The sequence below is a fragment of the Maylandia zebra genome, linkage group LG19 (assembly GCF_041146795.1).
Source record: "Maylandia zebra isolate NMK-2024a linkage group LG19, Mzebra_GT3a, whole genome shotgun sequence".
NCBI lineage: Eukaryota > Metazoa > Chordata > Actinopteri > Cichliformes > Cichlidae > Maylandia > Maylandia zebra.
The window spans coordinates 5,079,379-5,100,360 of record NC_135185.1 but is presented as its reverse complement, the minus strand read 5'-3'; the positions used below and the strand labels follow the sequence as shown (position 1 = coordinate 5,100,360).

The window sequence follows — 20,982 nt, the reverse complement described above, 5'->3', positions numbered from 1 at the left end:
TTTGAGACAGAAACACTTTGTAAGTGAAAGATGAACAAACACCTGAACTGAATGCAGGTCACGATCAATGGCATTTTTTCTTTTTCAGGACAAAGGACGGCTTTCCCTGTATTGGTTATAATAAATTGATATGACTTCACCGTCTGCTAGGTTTTTCTGACCCATCCCTGCTTAGTGTTCACTCCTGTCAGAGGGAGTGTAGTCTTTCTGAGCTCTGAGGCTCATTAACACACCATTTCACTCAAGGGAATTCACTGGAACCACAGCAGTCCATATTGATCCCAGTCCAGAACAACTGAAATATAAATGAAGGGTTTTCATTGTGTGGACTCCTTTGTGCAACCGTGGCTCACCACTATCCAACAGTGTGTGCAGAGTTTCCTTTACTTACTGTCAGTATTTACACAGTAACACCACAGAAAGGACATTTGAATTTACTTTGTTGTTTTAAGCACCTAGAGAGAAAACAGTGCTTAATTCATTGACTAACCTCAACTGCTTCCCGAGGACACGCTGCATCCACTCACTGTCTGAACCTGTATTCCCTGTTGGAATAATCCACAGGCACATTATACATGATTAAACAATTTTCACTGGGAAAAAACAATCCCTAATTACATCACAGAGAGAGTGAGAGCGAGAGTGAAATTTGAATTTGTGTTTAGATGATTTGGCAACATGGTTCATCTAACATTTATGCCAATAAAGAGGATTATTGAAATGAATCAGGGACGAGACAGAGGCACAAAGACGGAAAGGTAAAAATGGACAGGGTGAAAAATCACAAAGAAGGGAGAATATATCTCTCGATATTCTGTTACTACAGTTGCATGCGAGTCGTATAAACACTGCAGTTTTATGGATTTGTGCTTATAATTGAGTTTGGGCAGGGATAGCTCAGTAGGTAGAGTGGTGGCCCCATGATCGGAAGGTCGGGGGTTCGATTCCCCTGAACAGCTACCCTGAGGTACCCCTGAGCAAGGTACCGTCCCTACACACTGCTCCCCGGGCGCCCAATGGCTGCCCACTGCTTCACTGAGTGAATGGGTTAAATGCAGAGAGGGATTTTCCCCACGGGGACCAATAAAGTACACACTTTCTTCTTTCTTTCTTTGATTCTAGACAGAATGTGGTGATTTTGTGTCACTTCTTCATTGTGCTTTCTTCTGCCAATTTGATAGCCTTTATCCAGCTGTTCTACTATGCTAAGGCTGCCAAAAAGCTTTCATGCTATTGTCCAAGTGGCTATAGCTACTCTTGTGTCTTTCACACTTTTCTTTCAAGTGCTTTAAGTACCATAAACCCACAGTGGTTGACACAGCAAACACAGAAAGCAAAGGACGCATTGCTCACCCCATATCCAGTTAGCCAACTCTGCTTGTTATATAGCATACTGAAGAATTTCTCTTTTTCATCACATAACGTACATAAAAAAACATGAAAGTCAGATACTGAAATGTAAAAATCTGGAATAAAACAGATGTGACAGGTGAAGTGAGAAACTCAACATAAAACAAAAGAAAAAGATGAAACTTGCAACATAGAAGCAACACAGAACTCAGTGGACAATTTAAAGGCAAAAAATATGAGAAGGATGATAAAAAACAAAAATCAAGATTCAATTTGACATGAAGAGTCAGGTGTGATGCTATTTTATACTTGCCTTTTTATGGAACAAAGGAAATCGAAGCTGATCAGCTTGTTTTACCAGTTGTGTTATTGTGAATTAAGAAAGCAATTGATAAAGCTATTGATAACTTAGCTTTAAATGAGATCATTAGTCTGATGCAAATAGCTTCATATTTGCACATTTCTCCTTTCAAAATGAAAGTCTTAAAATTTTTTTGTTGTTAGTGTAATCATATTTTCCATATGTTGTGTTAAAATCTGTGCATGTTTAACATTTTATTAAAGCTAAGTTTAGAAATTTAAAGATACTTTTTGTAATCACCCCTATAGATTTGAACTAAAACGTTTACCACCAGGGGGAAGCATTTTACCGGTGGGTGTGTTAAAATATATTTTTGGTATACTGCTGTTCTTATTTCTTTTTAGCTTTGTCACCTTTTCCTCAAGATTAGCCACCAATGTTAACACAAAGGCTTACTGACTAGCTTGGTTGACCCATCTCATGGGACAATTTGGTACTAATAATATTATTATGGTATTATAATCTCATTTGATAAAATCCTAAACATTTACATAAATTAATTGTTAACACGAGGTAATGGTGGCCGTTTCTTAAAATTCTGTTCATAATAATATAAAACTGAATGAATTAGCTTTGAACACAAGAATTCCAGTTTCCAATGGGTACCTTTAACTTACTCTGTGCTCTTTTGCATGCCAGTGAAATTGATTTTACACCTCATGTTACATATTATTAATGTGGCATAAGAGAGAGAGAGAGTCAGGTGGATCAGTGGAGAGAGCAAGAGAGAGAACGGGAAAGGTAGAGCGACATAGTGTCAGCAGAGGGAGTGGAAGAGAGAGAGAAAGTCGCCATTACTGCCTGGCTGTGCTGCTGAGAGGGGAGGGAGCATACAGAGCCAGGTTTCGGCTTTCAACGCATACCACACTAACAGCACCAAAATACACTAAAATACGGGCTAACCGGGCTTGTAGGACTACAGTGGACTACACCTTCAACTAAAACTGACTTCGGATTTTGGGGAAGTCGCCAGTGACCACGGATTGTGGATTGTGAAAAGAGTTTTGATTGCCTTTTAATGTGGGAATGCTTTCTCCTCTTCTCCGTGGTATGTGGATCTGGGAGCGACCATGTTATTAGGTGGGTAGGGGAATGTATTTGGACTGGGATTGGTACTTCATTAGCTAAACTAGCACTCCTTTTTTGTGGGTGAAGGGTGCCCGCACCACTGCGCCATCCCGAGTCAAAAGAACCTGGGATGGGGACGTGAGACGGGCTTGTTAAATCAGCCAAGGTTGTAATTTTAATAAGTCTTCCCAATGTGAGGCTGTTGCTAACATTAGCCACTAGCTAACTCATCCTCCTGGCATGCTAGGCTAACAGTGTTCGGCTAATGCTAGCTTGTAGGATTGGGAAAGGTGGGTTTTTCCTCTCCTGGAGCAGTATCAGGGCCAAGGCAGGCCGAGCCGGGTATCGCCTTTTCTCTCTAGGGTAGATACATAACCGCCCTATCAGTTCCCGGGGCTCCCAGCATTAGCCTCGAAGGATTGACGCATTAACTTAATATAAAGGTCTGCTGGTTTTAATTCCAGCATAACTAATTCACGTTAACTCCTCTAACTCACTCTCACTCCTCTTTTCTAGACTACTTTGATGTTTTATGTGATACCCACCCGTTTTCAGTTGGCTTTATAACACTGTTACACATATGTTAAAGCAGAAAATTTGAAGTAATCACGGAGTAGGGAAAAAATCGCAGCTGTCGTCTGAGTTTATAGCCTTCACGCCCGCCTCGCATTAATAGGTCGTTTAATTGTTTTTGAGTGCTTTTGGAAGTTGCTGGATTTTCTGCGTTAATGTCCTGCTAACATTAGCTCGAGGGGACGGAGGGCTGAGTGGAGGGTCACATCCAGGAGTGCCGCTGGGCAGATTATTGAATTTTCCCGACATTAACGAGGGTGTGTTTACACATACACACCCTTAACGTCTCAGCGGTGCTGAAGAGTTGTAACCACATATGTCATTAGGTGCTTTTTAACGCCTTTCCCCCCTTCGGTGCCTCACAATACGCAGGCAGGTCAGTGGGTTTGTCCTGCTGCAGCAGCTCTGCATGCCATTTGCATCGACTCAGGCTGCTGCTTCTCCCTTTGCCCCTTTCCCAAACTCTCATTAAAGGGGCAGTCCGGCTTTTATCCAAGACCCCATCATAATGCTTCCTCCCTTTTTTGCAGACCTCGCTGCAAAAAAAAAACTGCCCTAATGCTGAGTTACAGAGATTTTTCTTTATTTTTAAAAGCATCAGTTATTAGTGGGACCCATTTGTGTTGATAATGGCAATTAGGTTCTTTGTTGTTTCCACTTAGAATGTGCTACTGTGTCTTTTCAGTGTCCATAAAACCATAAGGGTTCACTAAATAATGTGATGGGGCTCTTATGTCCATCACTGTCGTCTGTGTCAGTGTGTTTCAGGTTTTTCTCTTCAGCTTTTTCTCTTAGATGGCCTTTTTGGAGAAAAGCTAACGATCCGGTTATTAACAGTGGTCTGAAAAGTCAAATAAATCCTAGTCTTTCCTTAGAAGATATCAAAATAATATATGTATTGTGTCATAGTGTGAAACCTGTAGGGATTTGGTAGAAAGAATGGTAAAGTGGAGTTCCCGTCTTTATCATTTTAACATTTCCTTTTCTGTTAGAATTGATATTCATGGATAGGCTAGTCTGGAAGGGTTTGCAGTTTTGTCTGCATTGCTCCCAGGAAAAAATGGATATTGGTATTGGCATTATGCTAATATACTGGCAAATATTCATAGCTAGCATTGGCTTCTACAGACTGCATAAAGGCACTAGCACTGACAAGCCCTGCGAGTGATGAGGGGGGGGGTGTGATTGTGTCATTTGGCCTATAAACTGTTGTTCTTACATCATTCATACCCCCAGGGAGGGGGAAGTCAGATGAGTGACGCCCAGGTTCAGGTCTGTACCTGACTTTGGAGGAGGGTGACACAGTTTTTAAAGAATGAGCGTCTTACAAGGAAGGCACTTTACGGGAAACACCACTGCATACTCTGACACTTGGAGTCAAATTTTTAGATTTTGATCAGTGTCACAGTGACGAGTTTCCTTTTGATACTGATTATTTCTGGATGTGGTAGATCTTTTGTAGCATTCTGTGGTGGACGTTATGCGCCTAATAAATTGGTGCTTTATATCAACTGTAGTTCTTCTGATGATGGCAGATGATGAATGGTTTTAAAAAGTTGAAATTCAGAAATTCTGGGAGTTAGGCTGTAGCAGTAAACTAGTCCTTAGTGTGGAGGACAAGATTCAATACTTGGGGGAGTCAGTTCCTCCTCTAACAGGGAGCTCACGCTACCTTTTAGGAAGTGGTTTCTGTTTTGCTTCTGAGTTCTGATTCTTCACTTCTTGTGGGAGGAGAGCTGTCTGTACCCAGGTCAGAAGAAACTAGTTGTGCCTCATTTTAAATGATTGGCACACCCTTCTCTGGTATAGCACCACAGACTTAGGATGGAATAATAATACTAAATAAATAAAGCAATAAAAAGTTTAATTCTACTGACAAATTCCAGCCAGTGTAGCTTTAAAAGGTTTATCATCATTGGCAGTGTGTTCTGCTGTGTTTCAGGGCTTAACAGCATTTAGTCATCTCTAAAACCAGCTTGCCAAGTGATACCTTAATCCACCCCCTGCAGCCTCACAGTGAATGGACTAATCATGATGCACACGGCTACTTTTAGCTATTAGTGCAGCATAAATGCAGTTTAGGCTCTAGTGTTGGCTGTTTGCAATAATAAAACCATCACCCGCCCCTTCTGGTTGTCTTCAGTGTGAAGCTAATTGCCCATTACTGCCACTGTTTCTCATGTGTGGCACTTATTCATTCATATTGACCTTGTGGATTGACAACTTTGATATCATCTGAAATTAATGCAAAGCAGATGCTGGAATTTGGGTGACAGATCTCAAACACTGAGGTGCCAGGAATGTAGCATTGCAGTGATTAATTTTCAAATCCACACGAGTAGATTTTGCAGTTTGTAACTGATTGTTTAAGTTAGTAACCAGGTGAAGATTCCATATGTATTCCTGGGTGGAGTGTCATCAGTCAGTAGATGGCCTTAGTTTGATGTTTATTGTCATTTCTATATTTAGGCTTGTTTTGGCTGCTGGGGAGACAAACTGGATATAGCCTATGATCAGTCAGTTAATGTGGCACTAAAAGCAGGATCAGCAATAAGTCAGTTAGAAAGACAGGAAAAAAATACATAGAATAATTATAATTTCTGCCTTCAAAATATCTATAAGCTCGTATATACTTCTATCTGACTGCTACTACAGTCAGGTGTGGCACAGTAGCATGTTGTAGCATATAGTACATAGGTTTGTAAACCTGACAGACTATCTGGGTGGTTTTGAGATATAAAGACCATGCAGTTTAAAGCACATTTTCTATCATTAAGCCAGTTTCTTCCAGTTTATGCTTAAGTTTGGTTTGTAAGTTAGGTTTGGCTTGTAGTCTATCCAAAAAGGATTCTTGGAAGGTGAGCCTTTTAAAATTTTTTTTGTCATTTGACATGAGCCAGTTTACAGCCATGTCCCCTCCTTTTTTTAATGTCTTTGTTTCTGCTGAGCCCTGTGTACACTCCCATCCCACAGGTGACATCATCACCTTGGTCTCTGTGAAGAGTCAGGGGAAACCTCGTCATTTTATGTCAGCAAACCAGATTTCTGCTCTGGTGCAGTTTCTCAGGCTCAGCATGCCGTCGTTCTGCATGTAGAAATTCCAGCACACGCAGGCAGATTCACTGACTGATTGCAACTGTTCTGTAAAAACAACAGTGACTCTAATTGTCTCTGCAGCTATCACTTATCAGCCTCGAGTAAGGTCATGGAAGGTTTCAGCTGTATTTGACCGTGTTAATTTAGATAATATTTACAGAAAGATTGCCCGGTCAATCACATGTAGGCATTTTCTGTTTATTCAATCAGGAATTGCTGATTATCCTGATTGTCGACAGTGAAATGTTTAGTTTCACTTGCTTGTTAATGCTGCTAGTCAAATAGTCAACAGTTATAATCAGGATTAATAGTCAGAACCGGAATATCAGGCAAAATCTATTGTGACAACAGCAAGCAAAGTAATCAGGATTATACATTTACTCTTAATTATGCAAGGCTGGTTTGTGCTGGTAATGGTAACAAATCTGAGAACTGATTTATTTTCTGTTTCTTTCTCAGAGTAAAGTAAATCATTTCTAGGTCAGTGGCTATCAAAGGGCTGGAGTTGCATGCCATTTTTATTCTGCCTCGGCACAAATTGGTTGAAAGCACTTATTTTTCTCAGCAACGGGAAGAGTGACATTGCTGAGCCCTCCGTGACTGTACTACTCTCCCTCTCTTATATAAATGTTGCTGTCACACTTTGGTTGTTGTCTTCCTAGAATGCCATTTTGATATTGCAGTTTTGATAACAAAGTTTTCCCTTTTTCACTTTCAAAATTGTTGTAGGCCTTTGCATCACATTTTTACATTATAAACCTATTGTAGTAGGGTTTTTAAACCAGTGTAGTTTATTATTTACACATAAAAGGGCTGACTAAAACCTCCTCAAACCCACGAGTGAGCTTTTTTTCCCTATTCAAATATGATAAAGTGTATTTTACCTCATTTTTTGTTAACACAATCTAATTTTAGATGAACATGTATGATTTTCTTTTATTGCTTCACAATTTACATGTCCATGTGTGTTCCAGAGCATGATGTAGACAAATAGAAGCTGATTATATTTTTTATAGTAAGTACAACAGAAGGCTGAAAATGTGGATTTGTTTGATTTGCTTGTATCTTCTCCTAATTTTGAATTCCATATCTTGCAGGCAGGTGATAAAAGGAGCCGTGGGCTGCTCTATCCCAGCTTGAATAAGATCCAGGATAGAAACCGAGATATATACGGAGAAGAGCATTCACTGGAACCAGGGAAAATGAAAATGAATGCATCTCTGTATCACTGACAAGCAGACCTGGGATGATATCATGACCTTTTCTTCCTGAGAGTAACTAGTTTAGCAATGAGTGGGGGGATATAATGGCCAAGAACAAGGATGCACGCCCCCCAACATTCGCCGTCAGTGTGGTTGGCCTCTCGGGGACGGAGAAAGAGAAGGGAAATTGTGGCGTGGGGAAGTCCTGCCTATGCAACCGATATGTGCGTCCAGATGCAGACAACTACTACTCGGAGCACACCTCGGTGCTCAGCACGATAGACTTTGGTGGTCGTGTAGTTAACAACGACCACTTCTTGTACTGGGGAGAGGTGTCGCATCGAGGGGATGAGGGATTGGACTATAAAATCCAAATCATTGAACAAACGGAGTTCATCGATGACCAGACGTTTCTTCCGCATCGGAGTACGAACTTGCAGCCATACACAAAGCGGGCAGCAGCAACCAAGCTCCAGTCAGCAGAGAAGCTTATGTACATCTGCACAGACCAGCTGGGCTTGGAGCAGGACTTTGATCAGAAGCAAATGCCTGATGGGAAGCTAAACATCGATGCCTTTTTGTTGTGCATTGATGTTAGTAAGGGTTGCAACAGGAAGTTTGATGACCAAATGAAATTTGTCAATAGCCTTTACTCTCAAATTGTCAAGTCAAAGAAGCCTATTGTTGTTGCTGCCACGAAATGTGATGAGTGTGTAGACCAGTACCTGAGGGACCTGCAGGGCTTTGTTGCCAGTAAGAAGAACCTGATGCTAATTGAAACGTCAGCACGCTCCAATGTCAACATAGAGCTTTGCTTCAACGCCCTAATCCAGCAGCTGGATAAAACAAGAGGGAAGCCAAAAACTGTGCCATACCTGGAGGCCTATAAAATCCAACGTCAGCTTGTTGCCTCAGCAACAGATAGATTTGAGAAATTGATGGTACACTCAGTTAGAGATTATCACATCACTTGGAAAACTGTGATGAATAATCTAAAGGGGCAGTCTGACTATTATGAGTTCATTACCTTGGAGGGCACCAAGAAGGCCCGCAACATGTTCACAAAGCACATTGCACAACTGAAACAGGAGCACATTAAGAGGAGAAGGGAGGAGTATCTGACGACGCTACCGAAAACCCTTAACAACATCCTCAATAACCTGGACGAGATTGAACACCTTTCATGGCCCGAGGCACAGAGTGTGATCCGGAACAGGTCTGATTTCCAGTACTGGTTTGTGATACTGGAAAATACACCGTGGGACGAGACGGACCATATTGATAACAGTGACCGTAGGATACCCTTTGACCTTCTTGATACACCGGACGGTGAGAGAATTTACCATAATCACGTCCAGCATCTTCTGTCTGAGAAGAGGAGGGGGGAAATGAAAGAGAGGTTCAAGAAGACATTGGAGAGGGTTCATTTTATCACTCCAGGGCAGCCTTGGGAGGAAGTCATGTGCTTTGTCATGGAGGATGAGGCCTACAAGTACATCACGGAATCAGATAGGAGGGATGTTTACTGTAGGCACCAGCAGGAAATAGTTGAAAGGGCTAAAGAGGATTTTCAGGAAATGCTTTTCGAGCACGCCGAGTTATTCTATGACTTGGACCTGAATGCAACCCCCAGCTGTGACAAGATGAGTGAAATTCACAGTGTGCTGAATGAGGAGCCCAGATACAGAGCACTGCAGAAACTTGCCCCAGATAGAGAGTCGCTCCTCCTCAAACACATTGGGTTTGTTTATCATCCCACTAAGGAGACATGCCTGAGCGGGCAGAACTGTGTGGATCTGAAAGTGGAGCAAGTTTTAGCAAACAGGCTGGTACAGCTCGACCACGGACGCTCTAATCTTTACTATAACAGTGCCAACATCGATAAAATAAATCTCTGCCTCCTGGGAAAGGAGGGTCTCTCACAGGACCTAGCCAATGAGATCCGAGCTCAGTCTACAGACGATGAGTACACTCTAGATGGTAAAATCTATGAACTGGAGCTTCTTCCTGTGGACGTCAACTCCACTTTGCTCTTCAGCCACACATGGGTCACCACTTTTAAGCCACACGGCTGCTTTTGTGTGTTCAACTCAATAGAGTCGCTTAACTCTATTGGCGATTGCATAGGCAGGATAAGGGCGGAGATAGCACAGAGTCGGCGAGATAGATTTGCTCAGCCGCTCCCTTTTATTCTCATCCTGGCAAATCAGAGAGACAGTGTTTGTAAAAACATACCCATCTTGAGGCACCAGGGTCAGCAGCTGGCAAACAAATTGCAGTGCACCTTTGTCGACATCCCCTCCGGAGCCTTTCCTCGCAAATTCACTGAGTTCCAAATTAAGCAGGGTCTCAGAGCAGTGCTGGAGGGGCTAAAGCATAGCTTTGAGGTCTTGGCCCCACTGCCATGTATCAAAGACATGTCAGAGATGGACCTTAGAATAGTCATGTGCGCCATGTGCTGGGATCCCTTCAGCGTTGACCTCATCCTCTCGCCGTTTCTAGACTCGCATTGCTGTAGCGCTGGACAGCCTGGTCAGAGCAACACACTGATACTGGATAAGATCATAGGGGACAGCAGGAGGAGGATCCAGGTCACCGTCCTCTCCTACCACTCTGCCATTGGTGTTCGTAAAGATGAACTAGTGCATGGCTACATTTTGGTCTACTCTGCCAAACGCAAAGCTTCCATGGCGACCCTGCGAGCCTTCCTGGCAGAAGTCCAGGATGTAATCCCCGTGCAGATGGTGGCAATCACAGACAGCCAGGCGGATTTCTTTGAGAATGATGCCATCAAGGAGTTGATGACCGAGGGGGAGCACATTGCCACAGAGATTGCTGCCAAGTTTACGGCCCTCTACTCGCTGTCCCAGTATCATCGACAGACTGAGGTTTTCACCCCTTTTTTCAATGAAGTGCTAGAGAAGAAGCCTAACATTGAGAGCTGCTTCCTGTTTGACAGCTCGTCACGTGAGTGCACCACAGGAGCCAGTGAGGATGTCTTTCCCACCTCTCCCCATAGCCACTCCCCAGCTTACAACACTTACTACCCAGAGTCCGACGATGACAATGAGGCCCCTCCACCTTATAGTCCAATAGGCGATGATGTTCAGCTTCTCCCCACACCCAGTGAGCGGGCTAAATACAGGATCGACCTTGAGGGCAATGAGTACCCAGTCCATAGCACACCTGTCGGAGACCATGAACGCAACCACAAAGTGCCTCCACCCGTCCGGCCCAAACCAGTGCTCCCCAGGCCTAATGTTAAAAAGCTGGACCCCAACCTGCTCAAAACCATTGAAGCTGGTATGCGAAGTAATCGAAGAATGCCACGTGCCCCAGTGATGCACACTGAAGATGTGGAGCCATCAGACAACTATGCAGACCCTGTGGACACCCTGCTTAGACCCAGGGGCTTCCACAATGATGACATATATGCTGTGCCTGAAGATGCACACAACCGCCTGATCAAAATAAAGAACTCTTTTGGTGGGTTACACATTCTCCACGGAGGAGGAGAGGAAGAGAATGGGTTTGATCGGAAATCCCAGGCTGCAAGGCGGCCATCAAAATATAAAGATCGCTCAAAAATCCTTTTCAGCAAGACGAAAGCCTACCAAAGACGATTCCACTCGGACAGTGATGGAGAGGAGACTGGCCCGGCCACTCAGAAAAAGAAAAACAGAAGAGCCCATCGGGGCAGCGAGGAGGACCCGCTGCTCTCTCCTGTCGACCCTTGGAAGGGTGGGATTGATAATCCTGCAATCACCTCCGACCCAGAGCAGGAGGACAAGAAGCTGAAAAAGAAGAAGACGCCCAAGACGCCAAAAGAATCCAAGAAGGTGAGACTTGTCTGTTATGATAGATTGACTTTTGAAGAATCACATTTATTTTGAAATAAATGCTTTGAAAATGCTTTACAGAACAGGGAGGTCAAACAAAAGATTTTTTTTCTGTCTGAGAATGAGTGAAATAGCATTTTATTGCACTGAAAATGGGAGAGAGCGAGAGACTGATAGAGTGCATGGGTAAATGAGCACAGAAAAGACTGCATATAGTAAGGGGTGAGCAGATGTGTGTGGGTGTGAGCGAATTTTGTTGGCCTGAGACTCATCTGGAGAACAAACTAATTTGATAATTTATTGATTGGCCCCATTGCTAAAGTAGTTTATGAGCCTCCACACCTTGCAGGCCCTAGACAAGCAATAAAGGTGCTTGATAAAAGACACACTGTTAAAGACAGTTGGTGTCTGTATAATTTCAGAGCAAAGACTGTGTCTTTGACAGCTCTTTAAAGGCTTGCCTGAAACTTCTGACGACATCCAGACATGGTGTGTTCCCTAGAACCAAGAAGAAAATGCTTTGTGCACATTATTACTGTTAGAGCAACATTTTATTGTGGTGAAAAGCTGAAAATTTTAAAATCACGCATGCACAAATCAAACAGTCGTGTTTAAAATGAAGTTAAAAGCATGCATTAGTATGCAATGCATGCTCACGCCCACACATGAACAGACTTCAGTATATAAATTCCTAGTTAATTACTTACAGGTATAGCGCTATTTGTGATATATTACAGGCGGGAAATGGAGGTACTGTTAATGTCATTTTGTGTTCCAAAGTAAATTTTAGGTGATCAGAGTGGATAAATATTCTGCAGACATGTTTGAGAACTGTTAAAACAAACATTGTCATTTAAAAAAATTCTTAAGCAGGGACATCTGCTTTTGATTGAAGAGGTTTGTAGTCTTGAAAAGAAGGCAACTCAGGGCTCTAGACTAACTTTTTGCCATGGTTGCACTGGTGCGCCTAAAAATAAAATTTAGGCGCACCAGCACAAAATTTAGGCGTACAAGCACAAAAGTTAGGCGTACCCAAATTTTTTAACTGCATTACTTAACAGCGCAGTTTTACATGTTCACGTTTTTTTGATTTGTAAATGATTAACTAACAACCTTTCAAAATGATTAACTTGACACCCCCTTTGCTGCCCAAATTAACAGCAGCTCCATCAGCCCCCATAGCAATGATTTTATCCAACCAGTTACTGCACTGGTCCCCAAGAGCAGCAAATGCTTTCTTTGAGGCAGCATAAATTCCTAAACAAATAAAAAAAAAATACCATTTACTTATCAGATCAAGAGTTTACAATGCAGTCTTTTTCAGTTTGAGTTTCTATATTCATGTATTATTGCTATGTTTAATTTTTAATGATAAGAATATGCTAGATATGGTTAATTCAGTAACACGACGTAATATTATTAATCATATAATAATAATAATAATGGATACTTTATTGATCCCCATGGGGAAATTACTTGTTTTTCTCTGCATTTGACCCATTCACTCAGTGAAGCAGTGGGCAGCCCACTAAGCAGGAGCCCGGGGAGCAGTGTGTAGGGGCGGTACCTTGCTCAGGGGTACCTCAGGGTAGCCGTTAAGTGGATTCGAACCGCCGACCTTCCGATCATGGGGCGACCACTTTACCTACTGAGCTATCCCTGCCCCAGGGATATACATAGGCTACGTGACATGACATGGCTTACCTTGGGCATGGGCATGCTGGACCTCAATGTGTCCAATCAGTATATTCGCTGGTCTTCCTTTTTGCAAGATACGAGCGTACACAATGACACATTCTTTTGTGGCGATGTCTGTGTCTCCATCGATCAGGAAGGCCATGTATGTACTGTTCGCAATTTCCACTGAGGTCTTTTTTTTTTCAGTGTGTCAGCGATTACGCCTATAAACTGGGCGCACGCAACATCATTGCTGTATGTGGGGTTTATGTCCAAGCCATTTTTCTTGTGAAGAGTTATTTCTGACTTGAACTTAGTAAACGGAACTTCTTCTTTTGCAATATTGTAGGCGATGTTAAACTTAATGATCATCTCGGCCTCCTCCGATGACCTGTTTACTCCTGCCTGCCGCTGAAAGGCAGTGGGGAGCGGGGACATTTTGGCAGAGCATTTATCGCGGCATATAATGTGTCTTCTCGATGCTGTATGCTTTTTCAGCGTTTCAATTCGAAACGTATTAGCAACAGTGACAAATGCTGTGTTGCCGGCCATGGTCTTTCCACACTCGCGACAATAAATGCAGTGCATCATATTGTCAGCTTGGCTGTATCTTAGCCAGGGAAACTGGTCAAGCCACTCGATTCGAAATTTATACATTTTCTCACTTTTACTTTCAGTGGACTCCGGCTGGGAGTCGATCGTATGTGGCTCATTTTCTGATGCCGTCTCCGGACCAGTGTTTGACAAAAACGGAGAGCGCTGGCTCAGAATTTTGGACTGATCAGGCCTTAACTTAACGAAAAAGTTATCAATTGTTCTTTTCATATTTTCTCAATACCAAATTCATACACTTCTGACCTGGGCTACTCACCCTTCTCTATCTGCCCGCACTTTCAAACGTAAACACAAGTAGGTCTGCAGGAATATCTGGACCACGGCCAATCACAGAGGTCCCCGCCTCTGAGTATCTCTGATTGGTTTAGAACACGACATGGGCATAATGTGTGTCTGTTGTTGAACACACGGAGACTTTCAGGGTTGCTGAAACTTTTTTTCCGAGAAAATACTTGGTTACACCGGTGCGACCAAGTATTTTTTATTAGTCGCACCATGGAGAAATTTGGTCGCATTTGCGACCAAATTGGTCGCACTCTAGAGCCCTGCAACTGGACTTGTTTAGGGGTTTTTTGGAAGATGTTTCGCCTCTCTTCCCAAGGGACTTCTACATTTTTAGAACATCTAATGGAGATGTTCCAGTAAACCCCTAGTGGGGGCTGTCCTCCTCAAGTTAAACAGCATAGTGTATGTGGTGCGGTGCAGTGAGGAGTGCTCAGACAACTACATATGAGAGACCAAACAGCCACTCCACAAACGCATAGCACATCATAGGAGAGCCACCTCAACAGAACAGCTGTACATGTCTGCTTAAAGGAGAAAGAACACACCTTTGTGTTCACTTTTTGAATAGAGAAAACAGATGGTTTGAAAGAGGGGCAAAGGTGGAAATCTACACCTACTTTTAGCGACCATCACTGAACAGAGGTGGTGGCTTGCGACAGTAGCTATCAATCATCTACAGTGCAGTCCTGTGATGCCTTCCCCTGTGTTGCAACCCCCATTCACACCTTGCCTCAGGTGACCTCAGTGACTCACTTGATGGTGAGGTAGGGCAATGTCTCACAGTTGTTTCACCTGTTGGCTGATAACTTGAATGACCCACACTTTTTTTATTACACCTTGGAAACAAAAACGTCTTGAAACATCTTCAAAAAACACCTAAAGAAGTTGAGGGTTTTTTTTTTTCAAGCTCTCAAGACTATTTGCACAGACAAAACACATAAAAATGCTTCAGAGCAAGTCAGCAACCATGGAAGCACAGATCAGATAATAAAGTGCAAATCAGTAGAGGAAGAGCCACCGGCGCTACATGGGCATCATAAAAGGGAATTGTTGGAATATTCAAACCATCTTAAATAATCAGAGAGGAGAGCGAAAGCCAGACCAGGAAGTACAAAACGGAAGGTGTTTAGTCACCATTCTGGCCAATTAGAGTGAATCTCGAACTGCTGTAGGCATGACAACACTTTGAAGAGCAGAAGAGTGTGGGAAATCAAAGCTAACGTTGCACCTTGTTACACATCCCAGCTTCAGTCTGAATGACTTGTTTTGTCTCTTGTTTTTATCTTTGGTGTTCCTTGTCTTCTTCTACATGCTGTCTCCCACTCGAATGCCCTTCATCCCACTAATTTTCTTTCTGATCTATTCCCCGATTACCCTCCTCCTCCTCCACCTTTTCTCCTGTGATAATGTTCTGCCTCCTCTTCACCCTCTCTCCTCCTCCATCTTTGTTGTCCCTGGTGTCTATTTCTCAATTGCCCCTTCATTCCTTTACTGTTTTTTTATGTCATTTTCCCGGTTTTGTTCCTACTGTTTTTCCATTTTATTTTTCCACCCCTTGTCTTCAATCTCTTTTTTAAACCTTTTGTTCACTTCTCCATGTTTTCATTTTCCTCTCTGCTTCCTCTTTTCTTCTATTGAATTCCTCCTCTTTTCTCAACTTGCTCTTATTTATTATCCTCTCTTCTCCCCCATCATTCCTTCCTCACCCACTACTATTTTTTCTATTTATTTATTTTATTTTGCATTCAATTATCTTCATACACCCTGTGATCTTTGCCATCTCATCTCTGTTTTTCATTCTTTTATTTGCTATCTTAGCCGAAATCCTCCAAGCCCCCCAAACCGCTGTACCCACCCACTCGAAGAACCTGGGAGAGCAACTACTTTGGCGTTCCCTTGCAGAACCTAGTAACCCCGGATCGCCCCATCCCACTTTTCATCGAGAAATGTGTCGACTACATAGAGCGCACAGGTGAGTCATGCGTTTTCTCTATTTTTTCTTTCCCTTAATTCCTATAATTCCCTCTGTTCTTTCATTTTCTACCTCTTTTATGTCATTTTGCAATGATATTTTCTTTTTTATTTTATTTTTTGGGTTGTTTTAGAACTCTTGCAAGGCGTGTATGTGTTTTTCAGGCACTGATTTCAAATGAGTAATTGAGCAGGATGAAGCATGGAGAGAATGGGGGAGGTGCAGTGATATATGGTGGGAGGTCAGCCAGCCTGCCAGTCAATACAAGTTAACTTAAATTGAATATGCTTTATTGGCGTGGCATTTGATTTCTTGCCAAAGCGCTGCTGGAATGATTACAAATAAGATGGTGAAAGATTACCGAGATCAAAAAACTGATTAAGGAATGGCAGTGGAGAAATGTACACCAGTACGTGCAATCCATTAATTAGCCTTGCTTAAGAAAGGAGAAAAGAAAATGAGATGTTACCGGTAAGAACATGCACGGATAATTGCAGATGTGAAAAATGTTTGATTGCACAGTGACTGGTAGAGTGTGTTTGGGTTATTCAATTTTTGTTGTGTCTCAAATAATTGGTGTAACAAAAACAAGGTTAAGTATTTGCCGCTGCTGTAATGTGAAGATGTGCTGCTTTTCATTATATTTACATATCTTTGTTGAGATTAAGTTCGTTGATTAATAGGGAAATGGTTATACTCGTTCATCACTACTTAAAATGGTCATTAGGTTCAACGATAAATAGAAATACTGACTCACTGCAGTCAGTCAGCCTCATGGTCAAAGGTTCATTTTGTTCATTTTGAATCAGTGGAAAATAACTTTTACAAGCCAACTGCTCTCAAAAGCCCCCTTAAAACCTGTCAACTACCCAATCCCAAAAGTCTGTGGTTACATCTGAAGCAGCAGCTGCTAGTGACCGATGGGCTGATCGATGCAAATATCAATAGTATCGATACCGAGGCTGATATTTGATTGAATCAGTACCAGCAGAATAAAATCTATACTTTGTTTTAGGGCTGGGCCATATCATACTGTTCATAGGTAAAACGTGCATGCGCAGTGCTTTTGTTTTCATACGCAGTAGGGCTGCCACGATTAGTCGACTAGTCACGATTACGTCGCCTATCAAAATCGTCGTCGACTGATTAAATAGTCGACGCGTCATTTGAAGCTTTTAAGATCCCAAAAGACGCAGGAATAAGTAGTAGGATTTAAGAGTGTAATAACGGACTGAAACAGAAGATGGCAGCACTGCATGTACAAGGATGCCAGCTGCCGTTAAACCCCGAAGAAGAAGAAGCTGTGACCCTATGTGACCCATATCCGATCATGGTATGACAGTGTGAACGGCACAAATCCGATATTTTCAAATCTGATCTGGGTCACTTTCGTATGTGGTACTGAATCCGATACATATCCGATGTTTTTGAAAGCGACTGCTGTTTGAATGGTCATGTCGCATTAAATCTGTCTTTTACGTCACTGACACGAGACAGACGCCAATTATAATGTTATTTACATTATTATGTAAATAACAAAATAACTTAAAGCAAAAATTGGGAAACGTAAAATCCGAAGTCTTTATATTAAGGGCCATCAGTCAAACAATATTGTTTGCTCTGGGTCTAACAAGAGCGCGTTGTGTGTGACGTCTTCTTTTGCGCTTTGAGCGTTCACACTAGAGCGCGTTTGCTGTCACATTTTGTTTGTAGTGTGAACAAGCAGACAAAAAAAATCGGATTTGATTAAAAAAAAAATCGGAATTGAGCATCAAGACCTGCAGTGTGAACGTTGCCTTAGATAACTTAAAAATGTTATTGTTTGGCTTTTTTCAGTATTTTATTTGTTCCTGAGTAAATCGGTTTGGCTGAGGTTAAAGTTATAGTTTTTACACAGCTGAATAAACGTCAAGCAGACAACTGATTATCAGAAGTGTGAGATGCTCGAGAATATACTCCGGTGTCCTGTTATATTTTAGATAGCAAGGAGCAGACGGCTGAGTTTATTAAACTCCAATGAATAATCTGCAAATTTCATTAAACTTCAATAAACTGTTATCTTGTCTTTATTTTTAGTTAGCACATACCTTAAACACTTAAAGCTGTAAGCTAATGATAGTTATATAAGAGCAGATGCATGCTGGCGCAATAAGCTGTAGTTGTACGTCCAATGGATGCATGATCTGATTAGTCGACTAATCGCAAAAATAATCGGTGACTAGTCGACTATCAAAATAATCGTTTGTGGCAGCCCTAATACGCACATGGCGGAAAAAGCATGGCGGCGATGGAGAATGAGAAGGGCGAAAGCAGATCGTTGAATGAAACAGATGAACCAGAATTGGTTTGTAAAAATGCTGCAACTTCAGTGGTGTGGAACTGGTTTAGCTTTCGTCCGTCAGATACACAACAAAGCACTATTTTTGGTAGAGCATGTTAGCGGGCTGTCATTATTACCGTGTTGTTTGGAAAACACGGCACACTTAAAATCAATCCTTTGATTTTTCTGAAAATCGACAGTGCCCCTTATAATCCCGTGTGCCTTATGTATGAATTCTGGTTGTGTTTATTGACCTCGAAACGATTTTATGTACACGGCGCTTGAAAATCTGTCAAATGTTTTAGTACGACTTTGCTAAGCTACGAAGCCGCACCGCTTGATGGCTTGTCGGAGCATTACGGCTATCGTAGGCAGGCGCCTTGCGGAGTGATACGTACTGTGCTTCAACATAATATTACCGTATTGTGTGTGTATAACCTCTTTTTAAGTTTTGTGGATATTATACATGGTTATGCTGAGGATATGTCAGCTAGTTTCCACTGGAAATGCCTTTTGGTTCAACTGTCAGCAAGGAATTTGCATTTGCACTGTTAAATTTTTATATAACTTAATGGATATAAAAAAACAGCTGCTTGTTTAAGTGAAAATACATCGTTTTTTTTCTTTTTGCACTAATAAAGTTGTGGAGTTGTAAAGTATTTTGTCTAGTGTCAATTATATCGTCAGTTATATCGTTATCGCAAATTTTCAAATGTATATCGTGATAAATATTTTTGGTCATATCGCCCTGCTCTAGTCTGTACCATGTATACACCATGCATCTACTTGGTATTGGTTCGATAATAATATTTGAAGTATCGCGCAGCACTAGCAGCCACTCTTGTAGGAATCAGCGTGTCTAAATGAAAGTGTAAGATAAGAAAGGTGACCTGTCTGGACATGTGTAGGTTCAGCTGGTGACACGAGCCCCAGTGCATGCTGTGTATGCGCCTGGCGTCCTTCCCAGCTGTCGTGAAGAAAGCCTCTCCCATAGTTTGGGGAGATTCCTCTGTGAAGTCATGGACACATATTTATACAGTCCTTTAAACTCTGACCATTTTAAAGGTTTGTGTGCGCTGATTGATTACAGCCTGGTTGTCCATATTTAGCCTCACAAGGAGTAAGATTTTTCCTGTGCTTTTAAAGCCCCCTTGCAGTTAGCCCAAGTGTGAGTCTTTTCCTTCTGACCACTGAAATGAATATTTCAAACAAGTTTCATATTTTATAGGTTTGTTGCATTATGTATTTACACATGGGCTAGTACTTTTCCGTGTTTAGTGCTTTGAATGAACTCTAAGAAGTGAAAGAGTCTCTTGCTGAATGACCTCAAAAAAACTTTCCCCCAAGTCTCTAAATTACTGGGACGTCTTCCCCAGAAATGTTTTATCCTGTTTGTTAACCTCAAGCATCCAAGGTCAGTTCTGTTATCAAACTTTGAAGTGTCTTTATCACTGTGTCAATGTTGAAACGCTCTAGATTTTGACATTAAAGCGGCTTCAGTACATTAAACTGAGAGCACCTTCTTCTGCATTTTTCTCCATCTACAGTCATATGTGTAGCTAATCTATAGTATGTACATTAAAAGGAGGTATTTCCCCGTGTTCCTAACAGTAATCATTGCGTGTGAAAAAGCCGTTGGTCCTACTTTGGAGGTAGTGTTTTTATCTGAGCTCTTTTAGGTTCTGCGGCTGTTAATTCCTGTCCTGAAAAATCCCTTCCGAATATGTTTTGATATTCAGCTGGATCTACATGAGCCTGCTGGTGGATGCCAACCAAATGCAGGATTAATCCCAGGGCTGCTTGTGTGTGCGTGTGAGTGTGTGTGCGTGCAGACTCCTGCCAGCTGACAGTGGTGTGTTGGAGATTTCATGGCCAGTGCTGTGAAGCCCTCTAAGTCCAGACGGTCTGTTGGTGGATTTAACAGCTTTTCCCATCCCTCCTTTTTCTGGACTATCGTTTCTAAACACATACAGCCAGAACATCTTTGTGCCTTTCTTCCTTTCTTTCTTTCTTTCTTTCTTTCTTTCTTTAAAGCCTCCTGCTGTATAAGATGTTTGGTATCTAGACAGTTTAAGAACAATTTTGCAATTCGATGTTAGAGAGGAGTTTAGGGATTTAGTATGTAGCCTGTTTGCCTCATTAGATGCCTTGAGGTTAAAACATACTGTATGACTGTTTAGTTTATAGTTGAGAGGGTGGAGTCGTTCGAGAATGACTGTGGGTGTTGGCGTAATAGTACAGATTTAAAAAGACCCTCCTTTATTGCAAAAATGGTTTCATACCCCCTCGTCAGCAATGATCCACCCTGTTAATGTCTGCTTAAGTAAGAGTCTGAATGTGTGCCAGCTCCAGAGCTGCTGCTCCATCTGACTTCTGACTCCTGAGCTGACAAGCTCCAAGTGGGAATCATTAAAACCTCACTGTGATATTGTGTTATTGTTGGTTTTCCTCCAGACACCAGCCACTTTTCACATTAATGGGGGTGAAAGTCTAAAAGTACTCCTCCTGTTTATGGTGGTCCTGTTTTAGTAGTGTTTCATCGACTTGAAAGGAACTTTATTAGGATATTCAGAGTACAAACTAAAGCTATCATACTTGTTTACCTTATACATGTCTCCAGTATA

General features: G+C 42.0%; 1 protein-coding gene across 1 annotated transcript in view; it reads left to right on the top strand.

Annotated features, from left to right (window-relative positions):
- The first annotated feature begins 2,501 nt into the window (after positions 1 to 2,501).
- arhgap5 (Rho GTPase activating protein 5) overlaps positions 2,502 to 20,982 on the top strand; it is a 57,791-nt gene continuing 39,310 nt past the window's right edge. Inside the window, exons 1-3 of the mRNA XM_014407592.3 lie at positions 2,502 to 2,791; positions 7,546 to 11,489; positions 15,885 to 16,038. Of these exons, the coding sequence (XP_014263078.2) occupies positions 7,755 to 11,489; positions 15,885 to 16,038 (3,889 nt within the window). The 5' untranslated portion in view covers positions 2,502 to 2,791; positions 7,546 to 7,754. The remainder of the gene's footprint in view (positions 2,792 to 7,545; positions 11,490 to 15,884; positions 16,039 to 20,982) is intronic.